The sequence below is a fragment of the Dothidotthia symphoricarpi genome (genome assembly GCF_010015815.1).
Source record: "Dothidotthia symphoricarpi CBS 119687 unplaced genomic scaffold P153scaffold_15, whole genome shotgun sequence".
In the NCBI taxonomy this organism is placed as follows: Eukaryota; Fungi; Ascomycota; class Dothideomycetes; order Pleosporales; family Dothidotthiaceae; genus Dothidotthia; species Dothidotthia symphoricarpi.
The window spans coordinates 388,350-413,538 of NW_022985022.1; the positions used below are offsets into that span (position 1 = coordinate 388,350).

Here is a 25,189-nt window from a genome sequence, read left to right on the forward strand (position 1 = left end):
ACGATCTGATGACGAAATTCGTTCAGAAGCAATCCAAGTTTTCATCACGTGACGTTATCGATACCACTAACGCGCTAACGCGACGCGTTCGTGCTTCGAACGCATCATCCTTTTCTTACCCAACCCCATCCGTCCAAAACCACTTCACTCGACATCTCCAAACCTTCGATCAAACACGTTCTTCCTACTTCAACACCCGAAACTACATATACTATAATCACGATGATGCTCACAAGCTCCTTCCACACGCCACCAATGTCCCACTACGGAGCCTATACGCCACCCAAATCCTCACCACTGTCACCATTATCCGGACGCTCTGCAAATGCAACACAACGACTCTTCGACTTTAGTATGCCGAGCGAGAACAAGTCGCCGGTACCGCAACGCGCTTTCAAGCCAAACCCGGTGATTCAGACACGCGATGCGGCGACTAAGAGGAGGAGGGATATGTTCTTCAAGCGGGTGCAGAGCAGTCGCGAGGACAAGAAGTGGGAGGCGCGAGGAGAACAGGTACGTTCCACGCTCATTCGATTGAGCGACGGGTGCTAATGGTTGGATAGATTCAACAACTAGATTTCGTCAAAGAGCGCAGGAGGTGGGAGGCGGAGAAGGCGCGTCAAGCACCCGTTGAGGATGGCGATGTCGATGAAGAATCTTGGGATGATGCGACGTCACTTCCGTCAAATGATGCGCTGCCCCACAATCCCGAGATGAATGAGGCGGAGTACATGCTCGCGCAGGAGGAGTACGAATTACAGCAGTTGGTCGCGTCGATGGAGTACGAGCAAGAGACAGCTTCACAGCATTTCGGGAGCGACGACGAAGATTACGACTCGATATTCATGGAATGTGCGACGGCAAATCACCAACTCCAGCAACAATCGCAACTCTCGAGTACCAATTTCCACGAGACGGACGCGATGGACATGGATATGACGGACGGCTAGACGTCACGCACACGTTCGCTGTATAATTATTTTTTCATGGCTCAGCTCTGTGTATACTGTCCCAATATGTTGTTGGAACCAGCCACTTGCGAATTAGCCAGCGAAGTTGAACGGGAGACATATACATTGTGGGTATCTGGAAGAGTCAAGGGACGTTGGCTACTGTGCAAGAAACTACTGTGTCGGGCATCCCTGGTCCATATCCTGGAGTACTTCTTGCGCAGCATGCATATCGCCTACCAAGTCTGGCGGCGGAGAACCTGCGGCTTGCATCTAGATTGTGTCAGTCATGTTATCCAACACGGGGCCGTCATATAGAAGTAGTACATACCTTCTGCATCCTCTCCACAATATATTCTCTGTCCTTCGGATCCCCATCACTGTACCCTTTCCTTTCAAACCTCGTTGTGATTTCCCCAACAAGCAACTGCTGCTCCTCGTATCGCTTCAGGTCATCCTTGCCCACCTTTTCTTTGTTCGTCTCCATCCACTTAGGGAACTTATCGTTAAGCTCCTTCATGGGCTCGTACAAGATCTCCTTGTTCGTAAGCTGCTCCATCATACCCATCAATATCTTGCTGAAGTCCTCGTCCCCTCCCTCACCCCCAAACCCACCACTCTCCATCTCTTTGAGCATCTGCGCGAGCATATCGTCCTGGTCTGTTGATGCAGCCGCGGCAGAAGACGCAGCCTCGCCAGATGATTGCATGCGCTCCATCGTTTTCTTGATGGTTTCTTGGAAGTTCTTGTCGGCCTCTTTCGCGGCCCCGCTGTCTTTTGGTGGTGGCGACGTCGCAGCAAGAGGGTTCGCGCCTCCCATCTCCTCGCCCATCTCTTTCATGATGTCTTCCATTTGTTTCTGGAAGTCGCCCTGGCCGAGGAGGGACTCCATTTCTTTCTGCAGCTGCTTGGCAAATTCATCTTCATCTTCGAGAAGTAAGGAGCCGGGGGAGAGGTCTTCTGGCCTTCCGGGACCGGAAGAGGGCGGTGCAGCGGGTTTAGGTGCTGTTGCTGTGGAGGGTGCGGGGGCCTTGGACTCAACCTTCGAATGCGCGAATTCGTCGAGGACGTCTGTGGGATAATTAGAGAGCTGTTTGAAAGGAAATGGGGAAGAGGTGTACCATCGAGATCTGACAGGTCGTCCTCGTCGGGATCAGATGCGATGTCGGGTGGAGGGGCGGCTGCGACTGGAACTGGTGGTGGTGGGATCGCGGTCGCAACTTCCTGCTCCTGCTCCTTTTTCGTGGGCGCATCTGACATCTTGTCTTCGCAAAATTTCAAAGTCGTAACAATAGAGTTTTAGAGTCGAAAGACAGAGGATGCAATGCAAGTCACTCATGCACGTTGTAGCCAGCCTCGGCCCGTCACGTAAGCGGGGCAGCGATTGGCAAGGATAGCGCGGGGCATGAGCCTCTGTCCAGATTCCAGACCCCAGCCTCAAATTGTGGCGTCCGTCACGTGCACCTGCAACTCGACTTCACTCACCGTACGAAAGTTTGACGCGGCGCTCTCTCACTCTCACCGTTAAACTAGGCTTTCATAAGCGCCTGTCGCCCAACCACTTCGCTCGCCCACGTCGCTTCAATACCGCCTGTCGCTCGAATAATAACGACACCAGAATCTCAGAAATTCGCACGGCAAGATGTCTACGCTCTGCATGAACCGTCTCCAGGAGGAGAGGTACGCGATTCTTTGCTCCTCACACTTACGAGCTTGCGCTAACTGAGAGTAGAAAACAATGGCGACGCGATCACCCCTTCGGCTTCTTCGCGAAACCTATGCGCGGCGCAAACGGTATGATGGACGTCAAGAAGTGGGATTGCGGCGTGCCAGGCAAGGAGAAGACGATCTGGGAAGGCGGGCTATTCAAGTTAGAAGTCACATTCCCCGACGAGTATCCCACGAAGCCACCAAAATGTACGTATGCGACTCAGCCTGAGAGCAGCTTTGGCACCCTACAAACCCAGCCTTGGAAATACGGTCCCAATAAAATCTACAGACTGCTAACGTATGACTAGGCAAATTCTCCCCGCCGCTTTTCCACCCAAATGTCTACCCCTCCGGCACCGTCTGCCTCTCGATCCTCAACGAAGAAGAGGGCTGGAAGCCCGCCATTACCATCAAGGAGATCCTGCTCGGCATCCAGTCGCTTCTCGACGAGCCAAACCCAGAGTCGCCCGCGCAAGCAGACGCGTTCAACCTCTTCAAGAAAGACCGCGCCGCGTACGAGAAGAAAGTGAAGAGTATTGTCAAGGATAACCCGGCGCCGTAGAGAGGCGCGGGACACGGGGTTCTGGGTACCATTTTGGTCGATCTTTGGAGCGTGCGTGTTTTTTGGGGGTTGGGCTGCGCGGTATGGACATAATGGCGTGATCTGGGATTCGGGCGTTCAAGGTGGCTTTGGAGTCGTGGTTCGGGCGTCAAATCGCCTAGCGTGTTCGGTTTTCGTCCAGTGCGAACTGGTGGCTGTGATACCTCTCACGCGTCACTTCGAGAGGATTTGCAAAATATCTCTGAATTCTGATCTTCAGATAGCTCCATTTTCGCGCCTCCAGATGTTCTAGTTCAATAACTTCCCTGAGGACGAGAAAAGACGAGCCTTGAGTCATACAGGCAATATTTGAAAGAGCCTAGAGGATACACCATTGTCTTAGTAAAAACACCGTCATTTTGAGCAAGTCCGAGTCGCGAAACCACCGTCGCCGTAAAAGAGCCCTAATAAAAATACACTTCCCAGCTTAATAAATTACTGCAACTTGGCTCTTCGCCCAACCCCAGCCCAAAATCCGAAAAGTACCGCAAGTCGTAAAGTGACCAAAGTCTTCTGATTTCTCCACAGCGGTTTCAGAGGCTCAGAATCCGCCTAGTATGGGCGGTACTGAGATCCTCCTCGGCTGCCGCGATATCCACCACGGTAACCGCCTCCTCTTGGAGCACCGTAGCCGCCGCCGCCGCCACCACCAGCACCGCCACCTCCATATCCGCCTCGTCCGTATGGCGAGCCACGTCCACCGTAACCGCCACCACCTCGAGGTCCGCCGCGGCCACCGCGTCCGCCTCGTGTCATACCGGGAAGGTTGGTGCGCTTGGGGACGACCTAGAATGCGTAAGCAATTGTGAGTTAGATTGAGAGGGGAACGCGCACCTTCAGCTGTCTGCTGCGGAATTGGCTGTTATCGAGAACTAAGGCCTGATTGACCAGACTGGGTTCAGTGAACTCCACATACGCGTACCTGCATACGCCTATTAGCGTTCCGTATCTTTCTGCCAAACTCTTGCCAGGTAGCGAAAGACGATATTCGCAAAAGCCGAGTCAACAGCGCGTGTAGACACTTGTAACTCCAACGTTGCGCGACGCATTGCGCGTCCGATGTCGTGCCAAGCGGTCGTCGCATAGTGATTATAAAAAGCAATTTGCGCAACTCTTCAAAGGAAACCTCCTCTTTGTACTAACCCTTTGGGGTGTCCGGTGAACTTGTCCAGCAGTATAGTCACACGGTTAATGCTCCCAACGCTCTGGAAATGCGCCTGAATCTCCTCGGGGCTGGCCCCATAATCCACGTTGCCGACGAAGACGCTGCGCGAATCAACATCTTCCTTGCTTTCGCGCATCTCATGGCGCTCGTTGTCGAGCGACTGCTGCATCTGGCGCAGCTTCTGAGCTTCCTCCTCCATCTCTTGCACGCGGCGTCTCATCGCGGAGATCTCTTCCTGCACCGTCATGTTAGTTTTCTCTTGGCAATGCGCGCGGCCGCAGCGGAATATGTCGAGAAAGGGTGCCGTACCTCCTCATTCGGGTCCTCTGCGGTATCGAGGCGCTCATCTTCCTCGCGCTTCTGCTCGATCTCGATCTCGGCGTCAGACATGGTTGCAAGAGTGAACCTGGGCTTCCGAGCGACGCGTCAGTAAGTAAAGGTAGCTTCGAGTAGGTTTTGGACGTACAAGGCTGTCAAGTAGATTTGAATATAAATAGATGACCGGCTTGCGCTAAAGTTCCTTTGTTTCCTGATTTGACTGCTGCGCACGTGAAGCCAAAGCGACGATCTCAAACGGCCGCAAGGAGTTATGTCAAAGGAACGGCACCTAAAGGAGGTGATGGAAGCGTTGCTGGGGATAGACGAATAACGGCGATGGAGCTCGCGGTATCTTGGCGCGCTAGGTGTGACTAAGCAAAACGCGTTTGAGCAGCCTCACTCTTCGTCAATCTTCATCTATCTCGTGTCATTGGAAGACATTATTTTCATCACGAATTAGGTCTTCCAATCCATAAGTAAATCCCCATCTTTCATTTTTGTTTGAATGTGGAGCGTTTTCTGCGATGGGTTCACAAAATCGCCTCAGAATTGCTCTACAACGTTTCATTGCACTCCTGCTTCCAAAATCAACTGTCTCAAAGTATATATTTCAACACATCAATACCTAAAAATTAGTATAAAGATCTTCTAAACACGGTGGGAAATGGCATAATTAGGATGGCCAAAAAGATAACCACAGCTCGATCTTCAGAATATAGTAGAATCTGTGCCTTTACTTTCCATTCATTTTGAAATCCAGTACTGTTCGAGGATAGACATGCGATTTAACATAGTACCAAGGACCGTCTTAAAAGATTGCCTTACTGAACTCGATAGATATCAGTCCCATATCGAGGATCCTGCGATGGATTCACTCCTGGAGACTTGCAAATGACTCAAATTCAGGATGATAGATCTAACAATCTCCGATTAGTGCCGATCTGAAGTATTGGGTTAACACTTTAGACGATAAGGATGTGGACAGTACGCTCAAACGATCACTAACTGGAAGAAATTGACATAAGAGTTACACTTTGGTATTACAGCATAATTTTCCAAATCTGTCTGGTACCTACCGCCTGCTCTGGTATGTTTGACGCTCGGCGAGGCAGGAGACACGACACATTGGGGATGAGTATTAAATAGATTTTGAAGCCTCTTCGTCAGTATAACGCCATACGTATTCGTACATGTATATCATCTAACCATATTGCACGATCTAGATCTTCTTGCGTCCTTTCTTCCTACATACTACAGCAGAACAGTCCATCATGTACAGAGCTCATCTTCAAAAGATCGTCTAATACGAACACTTCAACATCCCGGGTTGAATGTCACGCAGCTAGTTCGTAAATCGTAGCAGTATGAGGTCTTTCAATCCGCGAGTCATAATCGAGTGGAACGTGATGAGACGGGCGAGACGAAGACATTGGCGACAATGGCTGCCCAGCGACAACGTTGCTAGTCCCAGGCGAATAAGGAGTTGACGTGACGGTCGATATGATAGCCAGCTCGTCTGTGTAGTTTGAAGACGTAGTGGAGGGCTGATACATTAGATGCACTCTGTCCGATCGTTGTGGCTGCATAGTAATGGTGTCGTTGTGCGAGGCTTGGTCATATGTGGTGGCCCCAGCTGTGGCTTCGGTATCCAAGGCATCGTCTAAGGTACGTATAAGTTTCATAGAGGAGAGGGCTGAGATGAACTTCTCCAAGTACCTCTACTAACAACTTGATACAAGACTTGGCATAGGAAACAACATAAAGAATCTCTATAATGTAGGCTAGCAAGTGCAACCAGCACTGAAACTACACCAAAGGCTATGACAATATGGATCTCGTTTGCTGAATCCAGGCTTGACATGTTGGGTAATACAAGACGAGCCTTTGATAAATAGTTTGAGAATAGAGGGCCGTGGAGAGAGCGATGATTATGGGGGAACAATGTGTGGTAGACTTCGAGACAGTGCTCGTTGGAGCTCGAGGTGTGTGGGGATTGACATCGTGACAACGGGGGGACTAGATGCTTTAGATATCTCGATGTGATTGACAATATTTCCTGAGAGCTGGCTGGACTTTATAGAGGTCGTCTCACCGCTCATTACCAAGAAAGGTGAGGCGATAGGAGCCAGCCTGACAGAACCGAACTTAGCTGATTAGCATGCGAGGCTGCCAATCATCCGGCTCGGACAGATAATCTTTTCCAGTCTGGTGTCTGACATGCATATGCTGTGAAGCTGTATTGCAGTATGCGCTGTACAAGGTTGACAGTTGTCTCGAACAAAAGGCTGGAAGAAAGCCTTAGGCCAGCTTTCTGGTTACATGTCACAGCATGCACTGTCTTCACCGCCTCGTTGCCACCTCTCAAAGTGAGGTATACACGGATGGAGGATCTGAGGTAAATAATCTTCCAGTCAGCCTTACAATAACCATCATGTGCTTGCCGATCTCTCGAGAACAGATGTCTCTGACTTAGGTTCGAGCAGACAAGGCTGTCTTGTCCCATTGTCCAGGAGCAAGTTCCCGCAATCCGATGCCAAAGCCCTCGGATATCATGCATGTGGTCTCGAACACAATATCCGACGACGTCACAATCAGCCAGACACGCCTGATTAGATGTCACACCAAAACCTGCCAGCCACGCAAGGCTGAGTTTTTCTAAACAAGCAAGTATACGTCATTCTTGGACATTTGTAATTTGCAAAGAAGACGACGTGCATTATACGTCAACTAAACCCCCCGGAAACACTTCGAATGTTGAGAAACTCGCCATACTAGATATCATTCCTAGAAAGAAGGACAACGGTTCTGCAGAAATCCCAGGATATGGTATTATGTTTTTACTTGGTCAAGGTTATTCGGCGAACGTCGTGCTTGATGCAAAAGTAGATAGTTGCAAAGCAGTGATGAGTTTAATTTTTCAACTAGGTGCGCACGATTTGGCGGAGAGAATATTTTATTCGGTGGATATATGATACCACATTCAAGGGTCTTGACCGGTATCGAAACCAGTCAAAATTCAAGTACTAATCAATCAACTTCTCAGACAAACTATCTCAATGTACTGATGCGAGCACGCGCATTCGAGAGCCTAGGTAGTCGCCAAAGTGCAGTTCCTGAGTTGTGGGCCGTGAAGAAAAATTTACCAACGAAGATATTATCGTTGCGTCGCTCCCTACATCGCTACCACCAAGTCTGACCCATCTTCAATTTACCGTACCAAACGACAGTACATCGCAGATACATAGAACGTGAATGAGTCTTGTTACATATCAACCTCCTGAAAGGTCAAAAGATTGTTACTTGCGTTATTGCATAACACGTAACAGAAGTTCCGAGACTCATTATCATGCATCGCTTCACGAAACACGATAAAAGCCTCTACCGAATAGAGCTCGCCTTATTATCTTGGATAACCATTATTCGCCGACTCAATATTTGATGTGGGAAACTTAAATGATGAAATACAATAACAAGTACAATCTTGCATTTGACAAAGCACAGGTTTCAAGAACTATCGTCTGTACACACAACAGAGTAAAACTTATTAAGAGCGTACAGTAACAGTCCAGTAACAGCAAAGCATTCCTGACAATGTGTCCTTTATTAAGTAGCTACTCAGAGCACCACATCTATCTATTTAAAATTCCCAGGCAGCGAAAACCAGTGGGTGATTGGAAACATGTACGTGACTATTACATGGATATGATGATGTAACACGTCTATTCTTATCTGTTATGGGAGTCTGGTATGTGTACCCTGTGGGATATCGAGAGGCTGCTGCGATGGAGAGATGGAGGTGTAGTGTCAAGACGGATAATGGATAGGATTCTCTTGGCTGTGAATGCCTAAACGAGGTTGTCCGGGTTCAGAGATTCCGAAAAAACATATATTGCACCATTTCGATAAAACACAGTACGGTCGACGACTACAAATAGCATTGACACGAGACGTCACTGAGACAAAACGACGAATGCGTAAAGCAAAACCCACCAGACACGAAATAAAGTAGAAAAACTCACAACAATATAGCATGAAATATAGGTCTGCACCTCTGACAACACTAACATCCATATCAAAGAGTAACAAGATCGAAATTTTCACAACCCACGATACAGTCTTCACATATACCCCCAGCCCAAGTTTCACATCTCACCACCACGGCACGGCGTTCCGATAGCCACAATGCCGGATCCCCTCACGCACGCATAAACCCGCTCCATCGAGGATCCCGCAATCAAGCGCGGTTTCGTCTCGCCGATGTTAACGTACTTGCGTCGAGATTTCAGACGAAGCTGAGGTGATAGATCCCTGGCAGATGACGCGCAGGTTTGTGTTGTCGAAACACTGCGTTTGCTGGTACGTACCAGTAAGTTCGTTTGTGAAGGAACGATGAGAATAATGGAGATGTTGCATGGATGTGTGGTATTGAGTGGGTTGTTTCAGAGAACGAGGTGTTTCAGGGGGCGGGATGATCAGCTTGTTAAGGTTTGAGAGGCGAGGGGAGAGTTTGGGTGGGTATAGATGGCTTATGGAAGGTGTGATGCGCGATGTGAGTGGTTATCCCTGGCGTGGATGTATAATGTACCGTACGTCTAGAACGTGGAATGTGGTGTGGAGCTTCTAGTGTGTAGTTTCATGTTTGTTGTCGCTTTGGTCATCGTGCTAGGGAAACGTGAATGGTGATTACTTCTCATGTGAGAGAACGGGTTCGATTCTTCGATAGTCAATCGAAGGTTTGGTACAGCATGTGGCATAAGCCTGGGTGGCTTGTTGCTGCGAGCCTTGTTGAGATTAATCCAAGACCAATATTTCCACCTGCTATAAGAAGTTTATTGCGCGACCAATTGGCCAATGAGACGAAACATTGAAAAAAAGGAGAGAATACACGGAATAACGTTCGCTAATATTGGAGGCGGAGGCGAAAAATAAGATACTTGCCTCTTGTTGTATTCACCTTGATTCATGTGCTTTGTTGAGGCAGTTGCAAATGCTCTATCGGCCTTGTCGATCATTATTGCGAATAATGGAAGCCAGCTAGGCCTTTCTCGCCTACGAGATTCGGTCTTGTTTCCCAGGTAAATGGGCCAAACCGGATATTCGGAGCACATCATGGACGTGAGCAGGCTATCAATAGGTATCGATAGCGGAGACAGAGTTGCAGTCTGGAGTCTGGTCTGGAGTTGGTGTAAGGTGGGGCCCATGTGACGATACGAGGACGCTTTGGCGGTGGCTCTTAGGGGGCAGCTGAGAGAAGGTGTGGCTTCCGTTCCTAGCGACCGTTTGGAGACGGGTGTTCTGCATGGCGATACGACGGACGTCGATGCAGATGACGATATGTGTTTCGCACCAAGATGTCAAAGTTTCGAATACAGACGGGGTTTTTCATGCTGGTGGAGGTGTTGGGGAGGCGGTGGGGACGGTAGAGGGCGGAAATTGTGCATATTGTGAAGGATTGTGCAACGGCAGCCATGGTTGAGGCCCTGTGTCGCACCTTCCTGCATGTGGAATCTGCCGAGCGCTCGGACGTCAGCGGCACCTGGCGAGTGCTGGGGGCTTTGGAGCATTTGGAACACGCCCATTGCCACGCCGTCGACGACAATGCACCAGAATGGCCCTTTCCGGCGTCGCAGAGTGCGCGGGTGGGCGAGGCGTGGCCCTCAAACACGGTGACATGTCTCCCTCGACCGCAAGGAGCACGACGGGGCGGCGCTGACGGCTGATCACAACCGCCCAGGATGCATATCGCTGCCAGGTACCCGCCTCGTATCTGCTCTATCAGGGAGGATCCGCACAGGGGACGAGTGCATCGGGCCAAGCGCCATGCAATCTGACAAGTGCAGCGTCGGTGACCGCTCGGGCAGAGAAGGTGCGAGTGCAGGCAGGCGCGACCAGCGAGGGCGCGAGCAGGACGACAACCACACGACGACTGTATGGCCGCCCACTGCACGGCGTAACCGACCTACGGCCTCACCATGGCCTGCTAACGCGACGATGCACCTCTCAGCGCTGACATGTGCCCGCCTGTCTCTGCCAGCGGCTCGTCTGTGCCGCCGTTTAATGGCTCTCGTGCCTGACTGGCTAGCCTCGCAGCAGTCCAGCGCCTGTTCCTGGCCCTCGCGCCCGCTGACTGGTCCCTGCGGCGAGTCTCCCTAACCAAAATTAACATTTGCCAGGGGCGTGCCATGAGTGCGCCCCGATGTTTCCTTGGCCGTGCTCCTGCAATCCGGCGAGGGCCAGTTTATTCATATATTGCGACTGCGCACTGCTTTTGTTTTTCATCACCGCAACTCTCTCTTTCAGTTCACCACATTCGCTTTCGTCTGCTTTCAGACGGGTCTCTCATTTGCTCCTAATCCAGTCACTCTTTCCTGGATCAACAGCATTCACCCTGTAGCGCCGACTCCTTCTCAGCTCAAGTACACGACCAAGAAAAACCAAATCAGCAAACATGAAGGCTACCGTTGCATTCCTCGCTACTCTTGCGGCCGCTGAGGCCCGCAGCCACCGCCAGGCTCGTCGCGCCAACGGCTACGGCTCAGGTGGCTACGGTTCAGGTGGTTACGGCTCCGGCGGATACGGCGGCTATGGCAACGAGGTTTCCAGCGCCGTCGTCGCCACCCCGTCGTCCACTGTCCCCGCAGCGGCCTCCAGCATGGCCTACCCCGTCGGTGGCAAGAGCAGCTCCGCTGCCTACCCCGTCGAGTACCCATCCTCGTCTGTCCCCAGCGCCGCTGAGAGCAGTGCCGCTGCTTACCCCGTCGGTGGCCAGAGCAGCTCCGCCGCCTACCCCGTTGGTGGTAAGAGCTCCTCCGCTGCCTACCCAGTCGGCAGCGCGAGCAGCTCTGCTGTCTACCCCGGCGAGTCTGCTTACCCCACTCCTGCCGCCGCAAGCAGCTCGGCCGTCTACCCCGGCGAGTCTGCCTACCCCACTCCCTCGTCCAGCCCCGAGTGCGGTGGCTACGGACAGCCCGAGTGCTCGCCTGTTGAGGGTGTGAGCTCTGCTGCCCCAACTCCCGCCTCGAGCTCCGCTGCCGTCTACCCCCCTGCCGGTGGCATGTCCTCGTCTGTTCCCTCCGCCGCTGAGTCCAGCTCCGCCGCCTACCCCGTTGGTGGTAAGAGCTCCGTCGCTTACCCTAGCGGTGCTGAGTCCAGCTCTGTCGCTTACCCCAGCGGCGCCGAGTCCAGCTCTGTCGCTTACCCCGTCGGTGGTAAGAGCAGCTCTGTCGCCTACCCTGTCGGCGAGATGAGCTCCTCCGTTCCCGCTGGTGCTGAGTGCGGTGGTTACGGCCAGCCAGCCTGCGCCGAGGCCACTCCCAGCCCGTCTGGAAGCCTTCCTCCCGTTCCTTACGTGCCTACCGGTGCGTCCTCCAGCGTCCCCCTTGCTGAGACTACCGGAACTCCCCTCAGCGGAACTGGCTACTACCCCACTGGTGCCGCTCCCCCTTACCCCACCGGTACTGGTGCCATGCCATCCGGCACTGGCTCCTACCCCGAGGGCACTCCCGTCACCGACTACGTGACATCGGTCATCTACTCCACTCAGATCTTCACCGTCACTGCGTGCCCCTCGACCGTCACCGACTGCCCAAGCCAGTCCACCTCGCTCATCACGAGCGTCGTCCCCGTTGGCACGACCGTCTGCGCCGAGTCTGACCTCACCAAGGCCACCCCCGCTCCTTCCTCCACCCAGGGCGAGCAGGTTGTCACCAGCGAGGTCCCCGTTTCCGAGATCACCAGCGTCATGACCGAGACCCTCGTCTACACCATCGGCATTGGATCGACTGCTCACCCAGTCACCACGGAGCTCACCTCCACCAGCACCTCGACCGTTTACTCGACCAAGGTCATCACTGTCAAGGCTACCCCCTCTGCCGAGACTCCCTCTGCTGAGACCCCCTCTGCTGCGTACCCCGTCAGCGAGCAGAACTACCCTACCGGCCCCGCAGGTGGCGCGTCTGGATCCATCACTGCTACCATCAAGTCCACCCAGACTTCGGTCAAGTACGTGACTGTCAAGCCCACTCCTTCTTCCGAGGTCCCCGTCGGTGAGGAGAGCTACCCCTCTGGCTCTGCCAGCGCTGCCTACCCATCCAGCTCCACCCCTGCCGGTGAGGAGGAGTGCGCCGCACCTGTCACCGTTACCGTTACCACCAAGGAGACCGTCACTGTCACCGCTGGTCAGTCCGATGTCACCCCCGCCTCTGGCTACCCAGTCTCGACTCCTGCTGGCGAGACCGCTGTTGAGACCCCTGCTTCCGGATACCCGTCCAGCTTCGCTACACCCGTTGCCCCTTACCCAACCAACAACGGCACCGCCTCGTTCACCAACGTCGGCCCCACTGGCTTCATGACCTCCACCTCTGCCTACCCCATGGGTACCGGTGTTGCCGGCTCTGATGTCCCATCGTCGTCTGCCTACCCTGTTGAGACTCCCGCTGGATCTGAGGTCCCCTACCCCGCCTCGTCCAGCTCTGCTGCCGTTGAGACTCCTTACCCCACTGAGACCCCCGCTGCCTCCACCGAGGTCGCTTACCCTGCCTCCACCCCTTCGCCCGCTGCCTCCAGCCTTGCCTACCCCGTCGCCGGTGGCTACGGAGCTGCCTCCAGCTCCGCTGCCGTTGAGACTCCCTACGCATCTGAAGTCCCATCTGCTTCCAGCGCGGCTCCTTACGAGGCTTCCTCTGCCGCGCCCAGCTCTACCCAGGGCTCCGGTTACGGCAGCGGATACGGTTCCGGCTACGGCACTGGATACCGCATGCGCCGTTAAGCGTTACTCATGAGTTGAGACGTTTTCCTTTGTGTCTAAGCGCTTCATAGCATTACGGGTCACTTGGCTCTTTTCTTACAAGTCTTGTCTGCGTTCCGCTGTCGCTTTTGGCTCCTCGGGCAGGGCCAGTGTTGTGTTGTTTAGTCTGTGTTTGGATTAGAAAAGAGGATCATGTACAAATTCGACAATATAAACACTGTATTACTCCATACTCACTTTGTTCTTTTGCTTGTAGAGAGTCGGTGATGATGGCAGGGACGCGGGCTGATGCGTCATGATCTATCTCCTTTTCTAATCTTTTACATTTCCTTTGTTTAGCAGCTGTTTTCGCGTTTTGTATCGTCTGCGAACGCGGATTTTGAGGCATTGCGCGGAGTTTTTTTCATACACATCCATATATCTGGCTCTGTTATCAATATATTCACATTTATTCACACTTCAACATCGCACATGACAATGCTTCTCATGAACTCGCAATTTCAATCTTACCACCGACATGCACAATACCACCGATAATCCCTGTCCCCCAATGAATCAATCAATACATCACTCGATCTTAACACACCCAATATACACATCCCAATATAATCCCACGACCATAAATATAAATATACCCACCCCCAACCGCTAACGCCGTCTCATCTCCGCCGCACCCGCTCCGCCCCCCTTTTCGCACCAGACCAGCCAAAACACACATCTCCGTGCATCGATCGATCGCTCATGATAAACTACCCACACCACACCGCGTCTTGGCGTTGGCGTTGGAAAAAATGGTATTTGGAAGGGGGAATTTATGCTGTGACGTGACATGGCATTGCGGAATGGCGCCTGAGGCGTACGTGCGTGCGATCGTGCATTGTGTCGGAGGCGAGCGGGACACGGGCGCTGTGTGGAAGTTAGACTGGGTGTCTGTGCTGGTGTTTATGCACAGGCTTGGTTAGGCTGGGCTTGGTTAGGATGGGCTAGGTTGGCATGGCGTGGCGCGGTGTGTTGGGATGGTGTAGTTTGTTGGGGTGGTGTTGTGTAGTGTATTGTAGTATAGTGTCATGTAGTGTCGTGGGGATACAATAGCGTGGGTAGAGGTGGGAGTCATGTTTCGTTGATGTGTTGTGGAAGCGCGGTCGGTGTAAGAGGGTATTTGCAATCTGCATTATGGTTTGGCACGACGGATTTGCAAGTCTACTTTCGGAACTTTATCCAAGTTATTGTCGAGCCCTCGTTGTTGATTTGGTTTGTTGCTATGAGATGAGTCTCTAGGAGCCGTTGGGTTACATGTCGTCGACTGTGATTACCTTGAGAGCTATTGGAAAAAAAGTAGGATATATAAAGGAAAGGTGTTAATAGACGTACCCGAATTCGTCCACCCAGGCGGGCTGTCTGATTATGGAGCAGGATGTCGTCGACGTTGCTCTTGGGAGAAACAACGCTCAATCACACGCTGCGCTTTCCCATCTAACTTGCGCCAACACAGCTTGAGTGCAGTTTCACCGACGGGAACTTCTCACAACGTCATGCTCGGTTCGTACAGAGCGAATTGAGCGGACGCCGGCGCATAGAGGATCACCTAGTCGTCGAAGTCTTCTTCGTAACACCATGGCTCAATATAGCAATGTGTCAGCAGGTCTTGCTTCCCAACAACACGCTGTATTTGTAGAAGACTGTATATGCTATTTCTTTGCAGGAGACTACAGCCCAGTAGCACGTTGTTAGTAACAGATCCTGTCAGTGTTGTAGTTGCTCTGCTGACACATCCAACATTCCTCGCTCTTGTATGTACTGTGAGTAATCTGAACCTCTCATCTATGGATTCATATGTACTTGGCATAACAACGTTGCAACTATGGCCATCGATGAAAGAATGAATATAGCCTAGAACTTTTTTCTACCATCACGACTCATCACCGCTTTGAAAGCGCGAGCACGTAACGCTTAGCTCTTCTTGAGATATTCTGCTGAGGCAACCACATACGTGCGCACGAGGTGCAGCAGCTCTTCAATCTTAACGGACTCATTGGCAGCACTGACATGCTCTCCATCGGGACCATACCAAAATGTCGGAATTCCGCGATATCGCCAATATCGGAGATCTGAGATGGCAGTATCGGGCGCCATTTGTGGTTTGGGCCAGCCAAGGTCTGTGACAACATGTTGAAAAATTGGTGTCATCTCGTGCTCGGAGTCTGAGATATCCGCTGCGTCCGCTCCTTCAAGGCGTATGTGGGCTTCCGGGTACCGGGCGACAATCTTGCTAGCCTCGCTAAAGACCGAGTGTGAATCTGCTCAAACGGGAGTCACAACAGTGACTTCAAAGATATCATCTGGTGCAATGACACTCGCAGAGCTGCCGCCTTGGATAGTACCAACGTTGATCGAGACTACTGGGATGAGGCCCGCCGCACCCTCGCCGTATATGTCATCCAGCCAACCCCGATACTTCGTATCCGCCAGCCGAGTCGCAATCGACGGAGGTAGGTCGACATTGATTGTTTCCAGCAGATCAAGATCGCGAATGATATGCATAGCAATGCGGATATCGCTGAGACTAGCGTTCGGGTATCCAGAGATGGCGCCTCGAGTTGCGACTTCGACAGTAAATTGTAGATAGCCTTTCGAGGAGAAAGCGATTGCACCAGTCCCGCTAGGCTCAGCGGAAAGGACACAGTCTGCGACCATTTCACCCTTGATCTGCTCAAACATGTACCTTGTTTCTTCATCAGATGCGAGCGCTATTAACAACTTTCCGCTTAGGTCCGCGCGCATCCAGGACAAGTATACAGATGCGAAAGGCATCGCAGTAACACCAGCCTTCATATCGGACGCGCCGCGACCCTATACTCGCCCATCCGACACATTCCCGCTCCATGGGTCATCGACACATCCCGACTCGTCACCAGCGGGCAGGACGTCGAGGTGGCCACTGAACATGAGATGTCGCCCCTCTGCAGGCATCTTAACCGTAGAGACGAGGTTAGGCATTGTTGCAACGGCCGTGGCTTTCTTGAAAGGAAGTTTTTGTGAAGACATGAACATTTCCACCAAGGTCATTGCGTCTCGTGTGTCCCCAGGAGGGCTAGGAGTCTTGCACCGTACAAGGGCGGAAAAAAGATCGACGATCGACTGCTTATCGCACTCTATCCACCCATCAACTTGGTCCTTGATGTGACTCATGCTGTTTCGGAGGTTGAGTGGAGCGAAGGTGTCGACACAATTCAGTCAATATAATAGTATAGGTCTGGAAGGCTCTCACTGCAGCGACAAAAGCGTTTTAAACCCATGGGAACTATTTTGCAGTTTAGGTGCGGATCGAGCTCTTCTTATAGGAATATATAATATAAAAGTTTGTTTACTTGTATCATTAGTAAAGTTATCCATTTGTAGTTAGAGCTCGGCGTATGAACACCTACCCACCCCGCTTGCCATGGCACCTTCACACCCAACAACACAGGGTGGTTGATCTGCAATGATTCGATTCGGTACGGGGGAGCAGGTGAAGTTCAAGATCGAGTGGATAGAGCATAAATCGACCCTTGTAGTCACCACTGGTATGAAGCAACATGGACAGTTTCCTTGCAAAGTCAATCAGCAGTCCAGAAAAAGGATACTCAGCAGTGAATGCACGAAGAATGAGAATTTGTGAGTACGGCCCAATAGATACTTCCCGATAAGTGTAACTGTTCTTTTCTATCTTACCCACAGCCTGCACTCGAAGAGGGCCCCGTGGATAGCAACTGCGAACGAAATACAAATCCAGGACGATATATGCACCTTAGGCGATAGCTTGCCACATATCACCTGATGTGGTCAAGGTTGCATTCGAGGGAGGAAGTGTGGACTCAATATCTGTAGAACTTTGTCGATACGTGAGATCTCGAAGAGCCAGACTTCAACACGCTACTACAGTAAGCATGTGGCCATTGAATGCGCGAGAGTCAAAAAGACGCATCGTCGTCAGCATATAGATGGAAACCCCCGATCGTGATGTTTATGCGGTGCCCCTTGGCAACGTTAGAGAGATACCGTCACGTGCTCACGTATCGAGTCGCGATTGCTGTTTGTCGTCATTGTTCGCCACCTTCCCATCAGCAATTTCGCGTTATACCTCCCACGAAAGGCGGTGCATTGCAGAGCTTCAATGTTTATCAACAACTGCAAGCATTTCAATGCAACCTCGCCGATTGCCTCCTGAACCTGAATCTGAGCTCGAGCTTGAGGTCTCACTCCTTGTTGCACCAGGTGCATCCCACCAGCGCTACGCCAAGCATAGCATCTCACTCACATCCCCCACCTTTCCCTACCACTACTGCTCCAAACATGAATTCTGACCCACATCTGGAACCCTCGCGACCGGCGCGCAAACGCAAAACGCTCACCTACTACGAGGATGGCACTGAAGATCCGTCGGACGAGTACCAAGCGCCGCCCAAGAAAGCAAAAAAGTCCCAGTCGAACGTCGTCGATGGCGCCGCCGAATCATCCAAAAAGACGCTCAAGAAGAAAGCAAAGTACGATAAAATTGTGCCTACTGAAGAGAAGCGTCAACGTCGATTTCGCACACGACCGCCTCAAAGCTATTTAGACGTCAAGGAGCGCGCCCTCACCCAACGTCTCACTGTGCTCTCACGCGAACGCTGTGGTACCGACAATGTCCCGGAGGAGAAAGCAGTCATTGCCGGCTCAACAGGCAAAGTGTATACTGTACACATTGGTCTCACACCTCGCTGCGACTGTCCATACGCCAACAAAGGGAACCAGTGCAAGCACATAATATACGTCATGTTGCGTGTGCTGAAAGCACAAGAGAAGATCGCATACCAACTGGCTCTTACTAGCTCCGAGCTACACGAAGTGTTTCAACATGCACCACGAATCCCTGGCGTCGAGGTAGACAACAATGACGCAACCGACGAACAAGATGGAAATCGCAAGCCCATCGAAGGCGAATGTCCCATCTGCTATGACGAACTTGATCCCAACAAGGATGCCATCGTGTACTGTAAGGCGAGCTGCGGGAACAACATACACAAAGACTGCATGCAGAAGTGGATGTCCATGGCACGCGGCAAGACAACCTGCCCATACTGTCGCGCAGAGTGGATGGAACTAGAATTTCCCGGCAACCTTGGCAGTGTGGATGTGAATGGTCTGGAAAGGAATGGTGATGGGTATCTCAATGTTGCTGGACAGCTAGGGTTGAGTGGCGAGAGAGACTACTCTACATACCATCAGTTCTGGGTAAGGCACCACCTTGGCACTGGTCATAAACGGAGGGGTATCTATAAAAGACATCGAGATTAGTGAGGTTCTCCACATTTGAAGGATTTCTGAGCTTCTGGTAAGTGCACAACACACGTCATACTTTTTGTAGGTCACAAAAGCCGGAGAGTGACATGTGGTTGTTGGTCTAAGAAAGTGTAACCATACATTGCTAAGTTTAACGAGGAAGTGTAACAAAGTCAAGAAGGAAAGTACAGGATGTATAAGAGAAGTCCAACATGATGTGTATCGCGCGCGTCTCTCGCGATTCTCATATTCTCCGCAGCGTAACACAGCAAAGTTCTCCGCGCAGGCATGTGACCTGACCATATTTCTCTTCCAGTCGTACTTACGTCTATGATTGTTCATGGCTATCATCTCGAAGTTTGCCAGTGCGATTTGGGTGTATCTGTGGAGTACTTAACAGCGACAACATAGCGACTCGGGGTTGAGGACGGAATTCAGAGCAACACTCTCAGTCAACTGAAATACTAGAAACTAAGGCGCAGCGTTGCAACAGGTTGGCAACTACATAAAAGATTACTACAGTGATCTTACACCTGAATTTTGAGCAGTATACGCCTGGCGTGAACTTTTGTAAAGTGTATGAGTGCGGTTTTGCACCTTGTAGGGACCTCAAAGAACCTAGCTTACTTCCCGCTGTTATTATTTTAGGGTTATGATTTTAGGTTCTTAGCGTATTCATGCTTGTTGTACAAGCAGACAGACGCAACACAGTAAGAATCTTATATAGTAACTTAGTGTCGAGGCTAATACCTAGCCCCTTTGCACCCAGTAAACATTAGTAAGAGTATATAATAAGGCGGGCACTATTCGGTGTAGTCAAAATTCTATTTGGTGTAGCGATGCCTGTCACTGAGGCATAGACACATTTAGCAGTAACCTTTAAGCAGGCGGTATTACAACTGTTAGGTAGCTAACTAATTTACTTAAAATCTATTAACTACTTAATTTATATAGCAGTGATATTAGGCGTAACAAAAGTGTTGCAACGTAACTGCGTTAGCAGCTATAGGAGAGGTTTAAACAGATAAGCTAATATTTAAAAGCTTTAAACACTAAGTTATAATCTAGAAAGTACTTACAAACTATTAATTGTTTTACATACCACAAACTCGTTTCTAAGCCTTAGTAACGGGCATCGCTACACCGAATAGAATTTTGACTACACCGAATAACGCGCGCCTATAATAACAGTAACAGAGAGCTAATTAACTGTCTCTTAACAACTGGCTGCTGAATGTACTAATACGGACGCGTGTTTGAGAGCTTAGGCAGCCATTAATCAAAGTTTGGTTTGGCTTTGGGTCGTGAACCGTGGTTGAGTCGAGAAAATTCGATCGATCAGTAATGCTGAACACATAATCAGAGCAGCTTCGGAGGGGGTGCAGACAACGAACTTCCCGCTTCTACAATTGACCAATATGCACACACCTGTTACGATACAAATGACGTCTTTCTGTTATTATAAGGCCACAGATGCTGGGTTTTCCACGAACCAAACTTGTTTGGGCAACGAAAACGCATAGATTTTCCTTTTTTGTTGTTTGCGTGGATCGACTTCGGAAGCTAACGTAACATTCGCAAGTGTTTGTTTACCGGTACTGTGGCATCCCCACGGACAAATTCCAGCAAATCAGAAGATACAATGTAGCTTCAGGAGCCAACAGAAAGTTTCCCTTGCTCTTAGTTCATTGGGGAAAACCTCGGGGGGGGGGTATGTCGCAACAATGCAAACACACCGTGTTGCCTATGCCTTCACATTCACATGACTATTGTGACGGAACTTTGTGGTTTAAGTGACCTTGAATAATGTATGAGTCATGATTGTGGAACAAGCAAGTCACCTCAGATTTCTTCCTTGGTTGTCGTCGTCGCTAGCCCCACATGATCCATTATTGAGCATAGGCAGCAGGCCAAACTGAAAAGGCCAAACTTAGGTACCAAGATTAAGTGTTCATAGGATCACCTATAATACAGTTCTTCTGTCTGCACTCAAACACTACAGAAAACTCTGTTCACATTCCGCAGTGATCACCACCTTTTCTCCGCTTCTTACTTTTGCAAGCAAGACCTTCTTACACCTACACAGATCCGCCAAAGCTACCCTGATACTACAGTTATCATGACTTCCACATTGTCGGATGAAGAGTGTGAGAGAGTGATGGATGATTTGATAAAGGCAAACATCCCATTCGATGATTCGATGACTCCTTGGATCAACAAACGATTACCACGACAGGAGGATAGAGAAAGATTCGACAACTGGAATATCCATCGGATCATGTCAAGACAAGTCGACACCACAACACCATTGCCCAGGGACTACTGGACGAAGATCATTAGTACAAACTTCTGCAATAGAAATTCTGTATCGTCCCTCGCTACCCTTCTTGATGGTAACAAGAACCCTTACATTGCTCTGGGTAGCCATCAAGGGATTCTCTATCGATTGTGGCCGAATCCATCAGTACTGGAAATCCCAGATGATCAGGTGGACTCGAACGAAAAGCGACAGTTGTGTGGTGGTGGTGGCTTCATCTTGGGTGCGAACATGCTCCTCAGCCAAAGCCGCCGCCGGCGCCAAGAGCCTTCTGACGAATCCACTGGTAGTGACGACTCCACGCAGGGAAACGATGATACCGGATTTGTTTTCGTGCAGCTTGGCCAAGTTGAGAGCACAACCCCAGCTGTACGGAACGCGATACTCAGCCGATCAAGCCAGAACAATCCGGCCGACGTACCCTGGGATGACACAGGCTATGCTCTCGTAGCAGAAATCACCGCCAGCAATACGGTAGGACCGGTCTGGATTCTCTACAACATGAATCCCATCTATCCAGAAGTAGGAGATCGGACTCCAATTGATGCAGAATCGACAGAATGGGGCTATCTGGAGAACGATTCCATACGACGCGCCGGAGTCAAGATCGCCAACCATGTAACCGAACTCGGTGAGAACTACACCTGGAATTTACAGAAACCTTTGGAAAAATACAAGTTGGTCTATGCTATCTACGGCGAGCAAGCCCTGGTGGGTGAGCGGATCTACAGGGCGAAATACTCGCTTCAAGACGATAACAAGCAGCCACAGTACGAGGGCAAGGGTAAGGCGGCGATCTATGGATGAGCATAAGTTCCTGGATGGCGCGAGAGGCAATTTCGTGAGGGATGATCACGTTGGTTTTTTCTACTTAGGACAGTCACTCATTCTCTACTCCATCCCTATCTCATTACCTGTTGTTTTCTTACAGTTGATCTAAGAGCGTTGAAGACTGGGTACACTCATTCTAGGATAGATCAGAAGCAGGACGCTACGATTGGGTTCCTCTATTGTATGATCACTGTCTCTACCGTATAAACAATCAAATTGGTACTATGACCTTGCGCCCACTCAACTCGCTACTTGTACCGATGAAGACCATGTCAGAATCAGTGAGACTTCGCATCCTCTCCTACCCAGCTGACAGGATTCCAGTTGTTCGCACACGAGAAGACCTTGCCACCGGATCCGCGATTAAGCTCCCAGCCCGACGACCACATGCCTAGTCCAAACTACACCGCACGTCAGTATCACACTTGCAGAAACACACTGCACAGGAAGGTTCAACTTACAATCGTCAGACCCATCAGACAAACAGCACAGTTCATCACCGTAAGCGCTATCATCTTCTTCGACGAAAACAGCCTTCCCTTGTGCTGATACATCCATAGCACAGGCGGAATTGCATCTATCCAGTCAGCCAACGATCTCCTCAAAACCCAAATGCATCAATACAAGACAGGCGCATGAAGACTTACAGCTGAACCAACTTCCAAAGAGCGCCCCAACCAGCCCCAACAGGAGATTAAAATTCGGCACGGCCTCTGCAAGCACCCAGCTCACGCACCAGATCCCAGCACAGATTCCCACCCAACTCCCCACGCTCGTCCAGCTATTGCTGTGTACCACATCCGTGCCAGCCCACACCCTGATATAGATGTATTTGCACGCCACGCTGCCAGCAATGACGCCAGCGATGACGATGGTCGGGATAGCGATGCCAAAGCAGACTTTGCTCATAAGAGGGGACGCGGAGCCGAGCGCGGGGGAGGCTACAAGCGGACCTGCGAAGTAGTATATTACGACGGAGATAGTCATGTAGAAGGTTATTGCGATGGATTGCGAGAAGACGAGGGCTTTGTTGAAGTCACGGGGGTTTCTGAGCTCCGCCTGGAAGGAGAAGAATGCTACGTGGCCGGCTGGGGAATGTTAACTGGGCTGTGTAAGGCAGGCTTATGAGAGGGGATGAAGACGAACTGTATGCTAGAACGATATTCAAAACGGGACCTAGGCCCTTTACGAGTGGTACGCCTTTGCGCACAGCGAGGATGTCGCCCTTGTTTGATTTTTCGATTCCGATCGCAATCATAGCCACTAGAACAGCGATGATGATAGAGAGGCAAGCTGTGTTAGTTAGCGGGCTCAGTTCCTTTTCCATCGCCCCTTTGGTCGTAGATGTACTCACAGAAGATGCTACAATAGCTAACATTCTTAAATGTCCTTGGCAACCCTAACAAAAAGCACACCGTCAAGCCTACAACGCTAAAAACGATAGTGCAAGCTCCATGCTCCGTGATAGCGTTCATGGCCACGGCAAACGTCAAGAGATGCGCGCCCATTACAAAGATCAGAATGAACACTTGAGCTACGGCGAGCACCTCGCGGCCGATGGGCCCTGCAATCAGGAAACCACAATCGGCGAAGGAATGTACTTGAGGGTGTGCGAGCTTGAATTCGCCGATTATCCAGCCCGTGTAGGTGGCGATGAGGCCGAGAAAACAGATGCAGAGGAGGCCGGGGACGAGGCCGAGAATGGCGAGGGCTTGCGGGAGGGCAAGGACGCCAAGGGAGACGTTTCCGGCTATCATTACTGCAGGAGGTTAGTAGTTGGAGGGGCTTCGAAGGTGAGGGAAGGGGAGGTACAAATTCCCGTGTGCCTGTTTGGGGTTGGTTAGCCATGATACCTAGACGAGCAAATAATTGAAATTGATGCTAAAATGAGTTTGGATGTGTTGGCATTTAACTCATGTTTCATCTCAAAGCCATACGAAACAGTACAGTAAATCGTCCATACATACCACCATTCGCAGGTCTTATAGGCAGTCTCAGCACCTTCTTCGTTGCCAAAGACATCCCTCTCCATAACAGCTGCACTCTGTCCCTCTGAGTCTGCTGCAATTGTGCTCTGTTGCTGCAGAATCTGCTTATTTGAGTTCTTGGTCTTCTCTCTTGAAGGCAGCTGTGCTTCCGGCGTTGATACAGTTCTCTCGTAGGCAGTAGCCATGATCTCGAATGAGGATTATGGTGAAAGATGATAGTTTAGAGCTGGAAGCAAGGCAGACTGATCAAAAGGAATGCGTTGGCGAATATAGATCTGTTCAAGTGCGGGGAATGGTTAGTGCTTCTTATCGACACATGTGGGCACGAGGGGGAATGACGATCGGAACCATAGTTGAAGAAGTTATGACAACAGATTGGCCAAGCAGAAAAGAGAAGATCATGATCATAGCGCCTGAATGTGCGCAGTGACGAGCGACTGGTCGCTAGGGGGATTTGATCGTCCGACTCTACAGGCCATGGACAGGTGGGTGACTGGCGGTCAACGACAAGGAACAGAAACCGGGCAGAGAAAAAAGACGTTATGATAACGTAGAACAAGACAAGACAAATAACGCGAATGCCAGAAAAACCTCCTGTGGATTAGGTATCTTTCAACATCACCTATAAAACTTGCTGTTTGTCGACAGAATTCGATTCCCTGACGAGACCTCACCCCAGGACAGCCATGATGATACTTTACGGTACGAAAATAGACTATGATGAGATTTTCGTTGCTACAGCTGTCCAACCCATGGAATTGAATGGAGTCGGGTGATGACATAGCCCAGAGTTGGAACAAGCCATTGCGGACAAATGATGTGCCAGGTGCTACGACAACGATTCTGGATAGCACAGTTCTTAAGAGATGCCATCATGGCGAAAGATATCACCACAGGTTAGTCCAAAATGTGGTTGTCGACGAAAGGTTATCTGTTGAGGAGAAGCCGTTGCTGTGGGGGCGCGGGAACGGAAGCTACGACACGTTCGGAACAAGCCACCGAACATACGGAAGGTGCATTGCAGAACGCTCATCCCTTGTAACGACCAATGAGACATCGTCCCTAATCCTGGATCGCCTGGATCGCGAAATAAAACCATGGAAGATGCAGCTCATGTAAGCTGGCTAAAGTCAATACGGACGTATTGCCAAGGGAAGAGGCTGGGAGATTGGAGCTTCGAGCCTTTACCGTGACCGCGCTCGCGTCTTCAGCTAATACTTCCTGCTAATCACTTCGTACATTGCGTCTTGCCATTGCACACA

General features: G+C 50.7%; 11 protein-coding genes across 11 annotated transcripts; 5 read left to right on the forward strand and 6 right to left on the reverse strand.

Annotated features, from left to right (window-relative positions):
- The first annotated feature begins 56 nt into the window (after positions 1-56).
- On the forward strand, positions 57-1,332 carry P153DRAFT_344569 (uncharacterized protein). Its single transcript, XM_033666055.1, has 2 exons — positions 57-513; positions 564-1,332. Exons 1-2 carry the CDS (start codon positions 223-225, stop codon positions 948-950), a joined length of 678 nt encoding a protein of 225 aa, XP_033521576.1. The 5' UTR covers positions 57-222; the 3' UTR covers positions 951-1,332.
- P153DRAFT_368514 (Pex19-domain-containing protein) lies at positions 837-2,314 on the reverse strand. The gene is made up of 3 exons (XM_033668535.1): positions 2,086-2,314; positions 1,282-2,021; positions 837-1,223 (listed from the first exon to the last, which is right to left on the reverse strand). The coding sequence occupies exons 1-3, from the start codon at positions 2,201-2,203 to the stop codon at positions 1,125-1,127; spliced, it is 957 nt and encodes a 318-aa protein (XP_033521577.1). The 5' UTR covers positions 2,204-2,314; the 3' UTR covers positions 837-1,124.
- Positions 2,315-2,592: 278 nt separating this feature from the next.
- On the forward strand, positions 2,593-3,222 carry P153DRAFT_387733 (ubiquitin-conjugating enzyme; the record flags this gene model as incomplete). The annotated part of the gene is made up of 3 exons (XM_033670679.1): positions 2,593-2,630; positions 2,683-2,867; positions 2,969-3,222. 3 exons carry the CDS (start codon positions 2,593-2,595, stop codon positions 3,220-3,222), a joined length of 477 nt encoding a protein of 158 aa, XP_033521578.1.
- Positions 3,223-3,813: 591 nt separating this feature from the next.
- On the reverse strand, positions 3,814-4,928 carry P153DRAFT_344578 (RNA-binding domain-containing protein; the record flags this gene model as incomplete). The annotated part of the gene is made up of 6 exons (XM_033666056.1): positions 4,893-4,928; positions 4,736-4,837; positions 4,405-4,661; positions 4,096-4,183; positions 4,020-4,047; positions 3,814-3,977 (listed from the first exon to the last, which is right to left on the reverse strand). Exons 2-6 carry the CDS (start codon positions 4,814-4,816, stop codon positions 3,814-3,816), a joined length of 618 nt encoding a protein of 205 aa, XP_033521579.1. The 5' UTR covers positions 4,817-4,837; positions 4,893-4,928.
- Positions 4,929-6,078: 1,150 nt separating this feature from the next.
- On the reverse strand, positions 6,079-6,723 carry P153DRAFT_406464 (uncharacterized protein; the record flags this gene model as incomplete). The annotated part of the gene is made up of 2 exons (XM_033672031.1): positions 6,079-6,404; positions 6,461-6,723. Coding segments are annotated over 2 exons (589 nt in total), but the record flags the coding sequence as incomplete, so codon positions are not given.
- Positions 6,724-10,212: 3,489 nt separating this feature from the next.
- On the forward strand, positions 10,213-10,897 carry P153DRAFT_387735 (uncharacterized protein; the record flags this gene model as incomplete). The annotated part of the gene is made up of 2 exons (XM_033670680.1): positions 10,213-10,375; positions 10,479-10,897. 2 exons carry the CDS (start codon positions 10,213-10,215, stop codon positions 10,895-10,897), a joined length of 582 nt encoding a protein of 193 aa, XP_033521581.1.
- Positions 10,898-15,250: 4,353 nt separating this feature from the next.
- Positions 15,251-16,301, reverse strand: P153DRAFT_398548 (uncharacterized protein; the record flags this gene model as incomplete). Its single annotated transcript, XM_033671653.1, has 2 exons — positions 15,251-15,787; positions 15,845-16,301. The coding sequence occupies 2 exons, from the start codon at positions 16,299-16,301 to the stop codon at positions 15,441-15,443; spliced, it is 804 nt and encodes a 267-aa protein (XP_033521582.1). The 3' UTR covers positions 15,251-15,440.
- Positions 16,302-16,340: 39 nt separating this feature from the next.
- On the reverse strand, positions 16,341-16,707 carry P153DRAFT_398549 (uncharacterized protein; the record flags this gene model as incomplete). The annotated part of the gene is made up of 1 exon (XM_033671654.1): positions 16,341-16,707. Exon 1 carries the CDS (start codon positions 16,677-16,679, stop codon positions 16,341-16,343), a length of 339 nt encoding a protein of 112 aa, XP_033521583.1. The 5' UTR covers positions 16,680-16,707.
- Positions 16,708-17,591: 884 nt separating this feature from the next.
- P153DRAFT_368521 (uncharacterized protein) lies at positions 17,592-19,270 on the forward strand. Its single transcript, XM_033668536.1, has one exon. The coding sequence runs from the start codon at positions 17,823-17,825 to the stop codon at positions 18,804-18,806; it is 984 nt and encodes a 327-aa protein (XP_033521584.1). The 5' UTR covers positions 17,592-17,822; the 3' UTR covers positions 18,807-19,270.
- Positions 19,271-20,722: 1,452 nt separating this feature from the next.
- P153DRAFT_61331 (uncharacterized protein) lies at positions 20,723-22,184 on the forward strand. Its single transcript, XM_033673302.1, has one exon. It carries the CDS (start codon positions 20,911-20,913, stop codon positions 21,913-21,915), a length of 1,005 nt encoding a protein of 334 aa, XP_033521585.1. The 5' UTR covers positions 20,723-20,910; the 3' UTR covers positions 21,916-22,184.
- On the reverse strand, positions 22,117-24,112 carry P153DRAFT_398551 (N amino acid transport system protein; the record flags this gene model as incomplete). The annotated part of the gene is made up of 7 exons (XM_033671655.1): positions 22,117-22,340; positions 22,401-22,516; positions 22,587-23,027; positions 23,086-23,232; positions 23,294-23,698; positions 23,752-23,765; positions 23,907-24,112. The coding sequence occupies 7 exons, from the start codon at positions 24,110-24,112 to the stop codon at positions 22,218-22,220; spliced, it is 1,452 nt and encodes a 483-aa protein (XP_033521586.1). The 3' UTR covers positions 22,117-22,217.
- Positions 24,113-25,189: the final 1,077 nt, after the last annotated feature.